This window comes from Opisthocomus hoazin, chromosome 4 (genome assembly GCF_030867145.1).
Source record: "Opisthocomus hoazin isolate bOpiHoa1 chromosome 4, bOpiHoa1.hap1, whole genome shotgun sequence".
NCBI lineage: Eukaryota > Metazoa > Chordata > Aves > Opisthocomiformes > Opisthocomidae > Opisthocomus > Opisthocomus hoazin.
In genome coordinates, this window is record NC_134417.1 from 93909198 (window position 1) to 93921548 (window position 12351).

At 56.5% G+C, this 12351-nt stretch overlaps 1 protein-coding gene across 6 annotated transcripts in view; it reads right to left on the minus strand.

Moving 5' to 3' along the window:
- Window positions 1–12351, minus strand: part of SCAP (SREBF chaperone) — a 78194-nt gene that overhangs the window by 5293 nt on the left and 60550 nt on the right. For all 6 annotated transcript variants that reach the window (XM_075419983.1, XM_075419978.1, XM_075419980.1 and 3 more), the window contains 7 exons: window positions 9845–9957; window positions 8630–8724; window positions 6160–6258; window positions 5241–5459; window positions 3915–4330; window positions 2470–2664; window positions 353–554 (listed from right to left, as the gene is read on the minus strand). In XM_075419983.1, coding sequence (XP_075276098.1) covers window positions 353–554; window positions 2470–2664; window positions 3915–4330; window positions 5241–5459; window positions 6160–6258; window positions 8630–8724; window positions 9845–9957 — 1339 coding nt within the window. The remainder of the gene's footprint in view (window positions 1–352; window positions 555–2469; window positions 2665–3914; window positions 4331–5240; window positions 5460–6159; window positions 6259–8629; window positions 8725–9844; window positions 9958–12351) is intronic.

Genomic DNA, 12351 nt, shown 5'->3' on the forward strand with positions numbered 1-12351 from the left:
GGAGCCCTGGCCCAGGCTGCCCAGAGGGGCTGGGGAGTCTCCTTCTCTGGAGATATTCCAGCCCCGCCTGGCCGCGGTGCTGTGCAGCCTGCTGTGGGTGACCCTGCTTCGGCAGGGGGCTGGGCTGGGTGACCCACAGAGGTCCCTCCCAGCCCCTGCCATGCTGGGATTCATTCTGGGATTCTGTGATACACACAAGCAGCACTGGCCCCAGCTGTTGGCCTCCACAGCTGCCCTACGCCGAGGCTGCACAGCTGCCCTGCCCTCCCGAGTGCTTTTCTTCAAATAAACCAAAGAAAACGAAAGACGTGCGGCGCAAGCCACCCGTGAGGACCATCCCTGTCCGACCTACCATGAGGTGACCCCTGAGCACCAAGGGGACGATCTCCGTCTCGGGCGGGGAGTAGCCGTAATCGTCGCAGGGCAGGTCCCCCCTCTTCCTGCGGCTGTGTGAGAGCCCGTTCTGCCCGTAGTTCTTGGGGCAGAAGACCCGGTACAGGCAGAAGAGCAGCAGGACCAGGATGATGCCCGAGGCCAGGCCCAGAGCAGCCACCCTGGAGGGAGAGACAAACGGACACCAAGACAAAAAGCCAGTGAGAGGGAAGATCCCGTGACGAGTCCGCGGACAGAGTTTGAAAAACACCGTGGGAGTATTAAACACATCACTGGTCCAAATTTTTCAGCTGAGGAAAACTTCCAACAAGCTATAGTGATTTCTGGAAAATTAAAGGGTTTTTTTTTTAATGGGAAAATGTCAATTTCAACAAGATTTTCAGACTTTTCAAGGAGAAAAGTCTGCAGCAACTCAGACTTTCAGAAAAACACTCAATGGGGGTAATGTGAAGTGCATAACACACAGCCAAAGGAGAACTGCGGGTTCTGAGGGCGAGCTGTCTTCTCAGCGGGCCAGGAAGGTCCCCGCTCGCCTGAGAGTTCGCTCAAACGCCCAGTAAAGCATCACTGCATCGCAACGCTAATTCCCAGAGACAAACTCCTGTCCCTGCTGACTCTGGTTGGAGGCTGGTAACTGGTGGGGTTCCTCAGGGGTCAGTACTGGGCCCAGTCTTGTTTAACTTCTTCATCAATGACCTGGATGAAGAGTTAGAGCGTACCCTCAGCCAGTTTGCTGATGACACCAAACTGGGAGGAGTGGTGGATACACCAGCAGGCTGTGCTGCCATCCAGCGAGACCTGGGCAGGCTGGAGAGTTGGGCAGAGAGGAACCTGGTGAGGTTCAACAAGGGCAAGGGCAGGGTCCTGCACCTGGGGAGGAACAACCCCAGGCACCAGTACAGGCTGGGGTGGACCTGCTGGAAAGCAGCTCTGCGGAGAGGGACGGGGAGTGCTGGGGGACGACAGGGTGACCATGAGCCAGCAGCGTGCCCTGGCTGCCCAGAAGGCCAATGGTCTCCTGGGGTGCATTCAGAGGAGTGTGGGCAGCAGGGCGAGGGAGGGTCTCCTCCCCCTCTGCTCTGCCCCACTGAGGCCCCATCTGCAGTGCTGTGTCCAGTTCTGGGCTCCCCAGTTCAAGAAAGATGAGGAGCTACTGGAGAGAGCCCAGCGCAGGGCTATGAGGATGAGGAGGGGACTGGAGCATCTCTCCTAGGAGGAGAGGCTGAGGGAGCTGGGCTTGTTCAGCCTGGAGGAGAGAAGGCTGAGAGGGGACCTTGGAAATGCCTTGAAATATCTGCAGGGTGGGGGTCAGGAGGACAGGGCCAGACTCTTTCCAGTGGTGCCCAGCGACAGGACAAGGGGCAACGGGCACAAACTGAAGCCGAGGAAGCTCCAGCTGAACCCGAGGAAGAACTTCTTCCCTCTGAGGGTGACGGAGCCCTGGCCCAGGCTGCCCAGAGGGGCTGGGGAGTCTCCTTCTCTGGAGATATTCCAGCCCCGCCTGGCCGCGGTGCTGTGCAGCCTGCTGTGGGTGACCCTGCTTGGGCAGGGGGTTGGGCTGGGTGACCCACAGAGGGCCCTGCCAACCCCTGCCGTGCTGGGATTCTGGGATTCTGTCACGCATCGTGTGCCATGCTAGGAGCAGCAGGCTGAGCATCAGCAAGCCACCCAATTCCGACCCCTCCCAGCGTAACCCTCCAAACGCGCGTCCAATCCACAGCCGTTACCAGATTACAGCGAGCGCCTGACTACGCATCAAGCCCGCGCGCCGTTTGTCCACAGTCATCAATTTCTATCATCAGACTGCTCCCACCACCAGCACCTCCTGCCAAGAGCCTGGGCTGCACACACCGTCTCCTGCCAGGGAGCTCAGAACAAAACGGGGCCAGGAGAGATTAATTTAGCGCTGTGCTCGCTGAGCTGGAGCCTCCTGAGCTTTACGGGATTTGGCACGGAAGCTTTACAAATATTTTTTGTTCTCCTTTTTTTCCCTCCTTCAGGAGAAGAGCCAAAGAGCAAGCAGTGTCTCCGAGGGAGCGCAGGCACGGTCAGGAGGCCGCATGGAGGATGATTTACTTGTAAAGGGTGACATCCTGGTGCCCTTGCAGCTTGGCGGAGGCTTGGTCGGGCTGCGCTCCAGCGCCCAGCTTCCCACTGCTCGATGACAAGAAGGGGTGGTAGCGGTTGGCCTCCTGGGGATGCCGCACTTCCAAGGCCTCCTGCGGGTTCAGGTACAGCGTGACCGGGATTGCTGGGAGGATGCTGATGTATCTGCAGGAATGGAAAGGTGAGGGTGGCTTAGGAACAACCAAGGCAAAAGGCACAAAAGCCCTACCAGGTGGCCCAGCCCGCCATCTCTCCGGCAGCCGAGGCAGGTCTCAGGGCGGACTTCTGCTCCGGGAGCTTCAGCTGCTCTAAACTGAAGAGCTCCTTTGATATATTTTTTATCTAAAGCTATTTCACAGATCACAGAATAGTAGGGGTTGGAAGGGACCTCTGTGGGTCACCCAGCCCAACCCCCTGCCCAAGCAGGGTCACCCACAGCAGGCTGCACAGCACCGCGGCCAGGCGGGGCTGGAATATCTCCAGAGAAGGAGACTCCCCAGCCCCTCTGGGCAGCCTGGGCCAGGGCTCCGTCACCCTCAGAGGGAAGAAGTTCTTCCTCGGGTTCAGCTGGAGCTTCCTCTGCTTCAGTTTGTGCCCGTTGCCCCTTGTCCTGGCGCTGGGCACCACTGGAAAGAGTCTGGCCCCGTCCTCCTGACCCCCACCCTGCAGATATTTAGAGGCATTTCCAAGGTCCCCTCTCAGCCTTCTCTTCTCCAGGCTGAACAAGCCCAGTTCCCTCAACCTCTCCTCGTAGGGGAGATGCTCCAGTCCCCTCCTCATCCTCGTAGCCCTGCGCTGGACTCTCTCCAGTAGCTCCTCATCTTTCTTGAACTGGGGAGCCCAGAACTGGACACAGTACTCCAGATGAGGCCTCACTATTTCCCACGTCTTAACCCTTAACTCTGTGGGAGAGGCTAACGGCCAACAGTGGAACGAACTGCTGATGAGATCAGACGGATCACACAGATTTAAGCAAGGATATAACCATCTGGCCCAGCTTCCCGTACCCCGCAGGCCAGAAGATCTCACCACGAAGTTCCTCCAGCTCAGATGTCTCTGTTCCCCACACGCACCATCCAGTTACAGATGATCATATACTGCTTTACAAAACCCTACACGTCGCCTCTAGGGTGAAGGAGGACGACAAGGAAGTCTTACACCCACGAGCGCCAGAGTGGAACTCAACCCCTACTCTCAGAGAAAGGGTCCTGGAGATTTTGGCACCTCGGCACCACAAGCCACCACCACCAAGCAGGTAGGAGGGCCTGCTTAATACTCTCCTCCTGAAGACACAGCTGGAGTAAGCCACGTGGAATACAAATTGTTTAACCCAGAAGGATGAAGGACAGGAGAAAGGAAGACGCTTGGAGCCAATCCCACAGGGAATTCCCGGCGCTCGCTGCCAGCCCACTTGCCTTTTGGCCAGAGTGATGTTGTAGTAGCCAAAAAGAGATGGCCAGTGTCTGAAGGAAAGCTTCCTCCAAATCTCCTCGTCCTCCGCTCCCCAGGTAACCTCTGCTTCAGCTCCAAGCTCCGTCTGTCCGTTCCCTTTGCCCTCCTGTCCCTGGGCCCAAGTGTGCTGGTTTGTCTCCAGCCCCGACTTCTGCTCACGCTGCTGCGTCTGGTTTTCCGACAGCTCCAGCGGGTCCGACGGGAAGACCGAGAGATCCATCTTGGGGTGCCCGGCAGGCAGGACCCCGCCAGGAACAGGCATGGGAGGCAGACCTGCTTCACCCAGAGGACTCTGTTCAGTGACCTGCGACGTGAGGTAGGTGCGGAGACCAGCGGGATCCGTGTAAACCAGGATTCCAATCCAGATCACCGTCCCAGCCTACACACGACGAGTGAAGAGACAAACTCGGTTAGCACCCGGCCTTCGCACGCCGCCTGCGACACCTCTGAGCCGCTCGGCAGCGTCCCACAGCATCACAGAACCGTAGAATCGTTAAGGATGGAAAAGATCTCTAAGCTCATCAAGTCCAAAACCGTCACCCCAACACCTCCCAGCGCCGGCACGCCCCGCACCCCGGCTCCCGGCAGACACTTGTGCTCTAAGAGGACAGGGAGGGCTCGCACCGCACGCACAAAAACCGAACGCCGCTTTTCCGCGAGCCAGCGGACTCGGCGCGAGGGTGGGAACCCCGCTTCTCCCACACCAACAGGCAGCGGGTGTGTTAACGATGGATTAATTGAACTTCAGCTGCCGTCGGCGTCGGGTGACAGCGACGGGGCTGCGGTTGGCAGAGCCGAGGAACACAGGCGTTCCTCTGCTTCCACGACCCAGATCGGGGGGCAGGCACGGGCAGTAAGCGGTGTAACCGCTGCAGTTCCGCCTGCAAAAGGAAAACCCTTCGCTTTCACGTAGCCAAGTATCTCCGTGTCTTTAGCCCGCGTTATCCGCAGGAACGAAACGCGGTTTCTGCTCTGTAAACACCTTCTCTCCCCACTCATGCGGTCCTTGAAAATCTCCTTGTAGAAAAGCAGATTTTTGTCTCCAAATATCAGAAAATTACCCGCCAGCACCCAAACATGGCGCGAGCAGCACAGCCCTGGAGCGATCGCCTGCAGAGCAACGGCCTTAGGAAGGATTTCCTGAACTGCGTTTGCCACGGGGCAGCACAATTCTTGCAGGGGGACGAGGACGCATGAAAACGTTGGGATTTTTCCCCCCATCCCAGCAGCCCGTCTGGGTCGGGCCAGTGCCCAGAGGGAAGGGGACAACGAGCCCCCCCACAGCGTACCATGATGAGCCTCTGGGCCAGCCGGGTCCGGGCGAAGAAGTAGATCACCCGCAGCCTCTTCGGCAGGCGCAGGTTCCTGAAAGACGACGGCTGCAGGGTGATGGTGTGGGGGGTGGCGGGCCGCATCGCCGGCTGGCGTTCGTAGCGCTGCGAGCGGCTGGCAGGCTTCGCCGGGGGCATGCAGGCTTCTGCCGGCAAGCGTTTGTTCAGATCAGCGAGCTGCCAGGAGAAAAGCCGAGGCGTGAGAGCCGCGGCGGTGAGTGCCTCGGGGGATGTGTGTGCGCAGAGACAGCTATCGCCGATCCGCGCCCAGGTCTGAGCTCCCACCTTCACCCTCGGGTCACAGAATCACAGAATCACAGAATAGTAGGGGTTGGAAGGGACCTCTGTGGGTCATCTAGTCCAAACCCCCTGCCGAAGCAGGGTCACCTACAGCAGGCTGCACAGGATCTTGTCCAGGCGGGTCTTGAATATCTCCAGAGAAGGAGACTCCACAACCTCCCTGGGCAGCCTGGGCCAGGGCTCCGTCACCCTCAGAGGGAAGAAGTTCTTCCTCATGTTCAGACGGAACTTCCTGTGCCTCAGTTTGTGCCCATTGCCCCTTGTCCTGTCACTGGGCCCCAGCTTCTCTCCAGCACACGCTCTCTTCTTCGCCCAGGCAGTCTGAGACCACGTCTCCTTCCCGCCCGTTTACCCCCAGTCTGCATGTTTATACACCCGAGGGTGTCTTGTTCCCTCAAGCATCCTGTCCCCGATCCCTGCGTACGGATAACCAAGCAAATAATGCCCTGGAACTTTTACAGCTCGGTCTTTTCTGTTTAGAGGGTGAAAATTGCAGGGTGTGCTTTATTTAATCCTTCCACGACAGCAGAGAAGGAAATCCCAAGGCAAACCCCTGCGTTCTCGACCCCTTCCTTACCTCCATACGGCGAATGTCGATGGACAGCACGGTGGTGAAGAAGAACATCTGCAGAAAGAAGTCGGACACCAGGCCGACGACAGCGAAGAGGCAGAACTCCTGCAGACAGGACACAGCGATTAGCTGCGGCAGCCGCGGAGACCACGGTCAATGTTTTAACTTCAGAAAAAGGGAAAGCTGGCAAACTCTTGCCCAGAGAGCAGGCCTGGGTCTATCTCACCGATAAATCCCACCGGCGATGCTTCGTAACAGCTGAGAGTTTGGGGCTAAAAAAGTCCACGTGAGAATATGTCAAGAGCGTATTTATTCAGATTTGCATTTTTTGTAGCCATAAAGCATCAAAGTGCCACAGGAAAAGCCAGCAGAGGATGTTCTCCCGGCTGGCAAAGCCAGAGCTCCCAGCCCCGTGCCACATCGCAAGGCCACACAGCCTCCCGTGGCGACAGCTTCCCGCGCTGTTCCAACGAACCCCAGCCCTGATGTAAAACTGCTCCAGGAGCGCAGGTGGCTCAGGAGCTGGATCCTCCGCTCTCCGGCCACAGACAGACCACTGCAGTCCCTGCACACCCGCCCGCAGCCACCCTCCAGCGCCCCAGCGAAACCATTCCTACTTCAGTCACGCTTCAGATACATTCGATGGGCAAATTTCACTCCTGTGCCCCTGGAAGAAAAGTCCCACACCCACTCTTGGAGGCCTCGAAACCACAAGTATATGGAGGGACCTGGGTGTCCTGGTGGACAACAGGTTGACCATGAGCCAGCAGCGTGCCCTGGCTGCCCAGAAGGCCAGTGGTCTCCTGGGGTGCATTCAGAGGAGTGTGGGCAGCAGGGCGAGGGAGGGTCTCCTCCCCTTCTGCTCTGCCCCAGTCAGGCCCCATCTGCAGTGCTGTGTCCAGTGCTGGGCTCCCCAGTTCAAGAAAGATGAGGAGCTACTGGAGAGAGCCCAGCACAGGGCTACGAGGATGAGGAGGGCACCGGAGCATCTCTCCTAGGAGGAAAGGCTGAGGGAGCTGGGCTTGTTCAGCTTGGAGAAGAGAAGGCTGAGAGGGGACCTAATATATACTTACAAATATCTGCAGGGTGGGGGTCAGGAGGATGGGGCCAAGCTCTTTCCAGTGGTGCCCAGCAACAGGACAAGGGGCAACGGGCACAAACTGAAGCAGAGGAAGCTCCAGCTGAACCCGAGGAAGAACTTCTTCCCTCTGAGGGTGATGGAGCCCTGGCCCAGGCTGCCCAGAGGGGCTGGGGAGTCTCCTTCTCTGGAGATATTCCAGCCCCGCCTGGCCGCGGTGCTGTGCAGCCTGCTGTGGGTGACCCTGCTTCGGCAGGGGGTTGGGCTGGGTGACCCACAGAGGGCCCTGCCAACCCCTGCCATGCTGGGATTCTGTGAAACCCCTACAGATCCACCAACCCAGTGAAACAGCCGCAAAGAAACTGCCTGCCCTAATTCTCAGAGCAGACATTCTGCACTAGGGTGGTTTTTCTTTCCTCCCCTTAGGCAGCGGATTAGCCAGCGCACAAAGAGGTACTTTTAGGTTGGAATAAAGCCGCCCCCACAGCAAAGGCACTGGGCAGCGTGAAGTCCTGCGATAGGAAGGTCACTTCCACAAACACAAGGAGCACAGACGGACGGTCAGGAGAGAAACGAGCCCCTGCTCCGGCTCCCCCAGGACTGCGGCAGCAGAGCAATGAGCCCCGTGGTCTGGGGTGACAGCCACCTCCACGGGTCAACGAGACCGGCTCTCCAAACCCACGTGTCCTCTAGGAGCGCGTGCGTGGTACCAGTAACAGCAGCAAGCAGGGTCTAAGCACCAGCAACCAGAACAGGGACCATGGGGCACAGGAGCCCATGTGTCCACGTCACCAGCAACCAGAGCAGGTCAGAGTTTGCGTGTCAGGGCGTGATCACTCGTGGCTATCGAGCCAGGGCGAGAGGCTTGGGAGCCAGGTACGTGTGTGTCCCTGAGCCAGAGAGCCAGAGGAGCTGGCTACCAGCCGGATCAGGGGCTCCAGACCAACGGCCAGAGGGCTGGGGGGCAGCTGAGAGACCCGCTTGCTTGTGTGTGTGCAAGGCAACTGGAGAGGGCAAGGATCCAGGGCGAGCTACCGGATGAACTCAATGTGTAAGCCCAGTTACTGGCAGGATCCCAACTGGCGAGACTGGAGATCCAGAGGCAGCTGCTGGACAGAAGGCTAGCTCCTGCAGGGATCCACGTTGTACAGATGTATATAGAATCACTAAATCATAGACTCATAAAATCATTAAGGTTGGAAAAGACCTCTGAGATCACCAAGTCCAACCACCCAACACCCCCATGCCTGCTCAACCATGTCCCCAAGTGCCACATCTGCACATACTTCCCACTACCAGGCTCTCAAGCCAGAGAGGGGAGCGGAATATCGTACGCTGCGTTCCTGCAGCGCCTGCGAGCCTCTGTCCCACAAACTCCAGCCCACCAGCCACACTCACCTGGATGGCCGGGACGAGGGTGAAATACCCGATCAAGATGATCCCGAGCTCTGTCGCCATGTTCTTCATGATCGACCAGCTCTCATTGCTCAGGCCTGGAGAAAGAACGTGCGAAGACAGGTAAAGGGAGACTGGTCGCTAGTGGACAGGCACGAGCATACCAAAAAGGGACGGGGTTTCCCCTCTTTAAAATTAGGATTCTATAGACAGCAGGCAAAAAGGCACTTTGAGGCTAAAATTCATCTGATCTATTTTGAATATCGAAGCCAAAGAACTGGACTGCAGGCTACCAACGGCTTTCTTAGCTGGATTATCGTTAACTCCAAAGGGGGCTCAGGATGACCCTCTCCGCTCACAAAACTGTCCCGATTTAAACAGCCTGAGGGCGCTGCACAAGGCAACACAGGGATTTCTGTCTGAACATGAGGAAGAACTTCTTCCCTCTGAGGGTGACGGAGCTCTGGAACAGGCTGCCCAGGGAGGTTGTGGAGTCTCCTTCTCTGGAGATATTCAAGCCCCGCCTGGACAAGGTCCTGTGCAGCCTGCTGTGGGTGACCCTGCTTCGGCAGGGGGGTTGGACTAGATGACCCACAGAGGTCCCTTCCAACCCCTACTATTCTGTGATTCTGTGATTCAGAAGCGTAAAGGACCTCTGAGTTTTGGGGTCCTGTTCTCCATCCAGGATACAAACCACTCGTCTTTTTAAAACTAGGTAGGCTTCTCTTGGCGTCGCTCCAGAATCTCTCTTCCCTGATGTCTAGAAAGACTTTTGAAGTTTAGAAATTACATTTATTTCATGGTTTGAGCATACTCTTATTCACACAGAGCGTATCAGTAACAGAGAAGATACTCTTGTCATAGACTCAGCAGAACTTCACCTGACCTGGGGCCAGCACGTAGGGTATCCACAACCCGAGAGCACAAGGTGCTAAACAGGAGATACAGCTCTCCCTTACTGACACTTTTTTAAACTTCTTTAGTCAATGCTTCAGACAACGATCTTACAAAGCAGTGCCCACAATTCCAGGCTTTTATTAATTCTTGGAATTATGAAAAATAGTACAAAAAGACTATTAGGATACAATTCCCAATTCGCGTTAACACGCACTGTCCTTGTTTCCTTCGCAGACCAGAATGGAGACCCCTCCCCATCGCCCAGTCCTTGGGTTACCCACATCTTCCCTCCCTTGACAGCTCCCAGAGCAGGCTGCGTACCTTGGGCAATGCGCAGCTTCACTTCCAGGTCAACGGGCGTGGAGACAACCGACTTGGTGAGGACCAACACATTCTCTAAGCCAATCACTACAACCAAGTATGGAAATATCTCTCTAGAGGAAACAGAACCAGAACGGAGAATGAGATCCTTGGTGAAGAGGAAGGGAAGAACACAAGCTAAGCAGCAAACACAGCCTAGAGTCAAGGTCAGGAACCACGATCCAGTGCCCTGAGCCAAGTTCCTTCTTGTACAACATTATGATGAAGTAAGGGTTCTGTGTTTCATCTGCTTTGGACAGACATTCACATTTTGGCAAAGCTGCATGATTTTCTGGAAAATGGCCACTGTAGACCACCACTAAATGAGTCTTAATGCTTGCCTCTTGCCCAAAAAGATGGACTTTGACCACCACTGCAACAGACTCAGTAATAATCAGTCAGTGAGAGAGCATTACAAATAGCAGGTAGAGAGCATGTCCCACCACCAGCAGTGAAAATCCTGCTACGACATGGCTAAGCACTGCATTAAACAAAACTTTCAAGGAAACATTCTCAAGTGAGGAGCACGGGCAGTGCCTGGTTCAGATACCCAGAGGGCAAAAGGTTCCACGCCCTGCAGGAGCAGTAAGCAACCCAGTCTCGGGCAGTGGAGGAGACGCGTGAAGGGACTTTGGGAGGAGAGAAATTCACAGAATCCCAGCATGGCAGGGGCTGGAAGAGACCTCTGGGGGTCACCCAGCCCAACCCCCTGCCGAAGCAGGGTCACCCACAGCAGGCTGCACAGCACCGCGGCCAGGCGGGGCTGGAATATCTCCAGAGAAGGAGACTCCCCAGCCCCTCTGGGCAGCCTGGGCCAGGGCTCCGTCACCCTCAGAGGGAAGAAGTTCTTCCTCGGGTTCAGCTGGAGCTTCCTCTGCTTCAGTTTGTGCCCGTTGCCCCTTGTCCTGTCGCTGGGCACCACTGGAAAGAGTCTGGCCCCGGCCTCCTGACCCCCACCCTGCAGATATTTAGAGGCATTTCCAAGGTCCCCTCTCAGCCTTCTCTTCTCCAGGCTGAACAAGCCCAGCTCCCTCAGCCTCTCCTCCTAGGAGAGATGCTCCAGTCCCCTCCTCATCCTCGGAGCCCTGCGCTGGGCTCTCTCCAGTAGCTCCTCATCTTTCTTGAACTGGGGAGCCCAGCACTGGACACAGTACTCCAGATGGGGCACGGGCATGGAGCTCTGCTCGCCAGCACACCAGGCAGCTGAGAGGCCACAACACTGAGAACAACACGCAACGTACATACGCTTTGTACATAAATAAACTAAATCCTGCTGGGGACAGTTTCTACCCAAGAGTCAAGAAAACACACTGCAAGGGATTTGCCCTTTAGAAATACGCATCCAGAGGAGTAAGGCTACCCAAGGTAGTACCAGCGACAGGACGAGAGGCGATGGCCTCAAGCTGCGTCAGGGGAGGTTCAGCTTGGAGATTGGGGAAAATGTCTGTGCTGAGAGAGTGGTCAGGCCTTGGGCCAGGCTGCCCAGGGCAGTGGGGGAGTCCCCATCCCTGGAGGGGTTCAAACACCATCTGGATGTGGCACTTGGGGACACAGTTTAGCAGGCATGAGCGTGCTGGGGTGACGGTTGGACTTCATCTTCGAGGTCTTTTCCAACCTTCATGATTCTGTGATTCCAGGTCACCACTGTGACTTTATTCAACTCTTCTTCCTACTGCTGAACTTTTTTCTCTCTTTTGAACTACTCACAGTCCAGATCAGAGACAAAAAGCTGTTCTGTGCCAGAACATGTTTGATGGTAAACCTCGTCACCTCCCTCCAGCTAAACTTCAGCAAAACCAGTACAGCTTTCACTGTGGAGGGGAATGGGTTTGTGCTGTGCTTACAGACAGATCCAACGGGAGAACGCACACATCCCCCCCCAGCAAATCACAAACAGCCACGACAGTTAAACGAGAGGGGTTCAGAAGACCCCCCCCTGGTTTCTGCCGCTGCCTGTCACCACCCCCAAGGACCGTCTGCCCAACTGCCGCCTTCGATTGCCTCCAGCCAGCTGACACGGGCTTCGACGCCGTAAGCTGAAACAGCAGGAGCTCCCCTGGAAGCAGGATTACACAAACCAAACAACAAACAGCACGCACCCTTCTCCAGGCATCCCAAGCAAATTCTAGCTCTGAGAGCTGTGCACCACACCGCTCCATTCACCTCCTGCCCCAAACCTGTGCAGGGGGTGAACTGCCATAGCGAAAAAAATATAAAATATATGTAAGCTGCTCATGGGCAACTTCCTGTTAATGTCAAACAATCCCAAATCTAGCAAGTACGACTCAGTCCCGCCTTTATCGAACGCGTTTTCAGTTCATAACCTGCGTCCCTCCTGCGTGCAGTGGGATCCTGGGGTGCATTTGGAGGAGTGTGGGCAGCAGGGCGAGGGAGGGTCTCCTCCCCCTCTGCTCTGCCCCACTGAGGCCCCATCTGCAGTGCTGTGTCCAGTGCTGGGCTCCCCACTT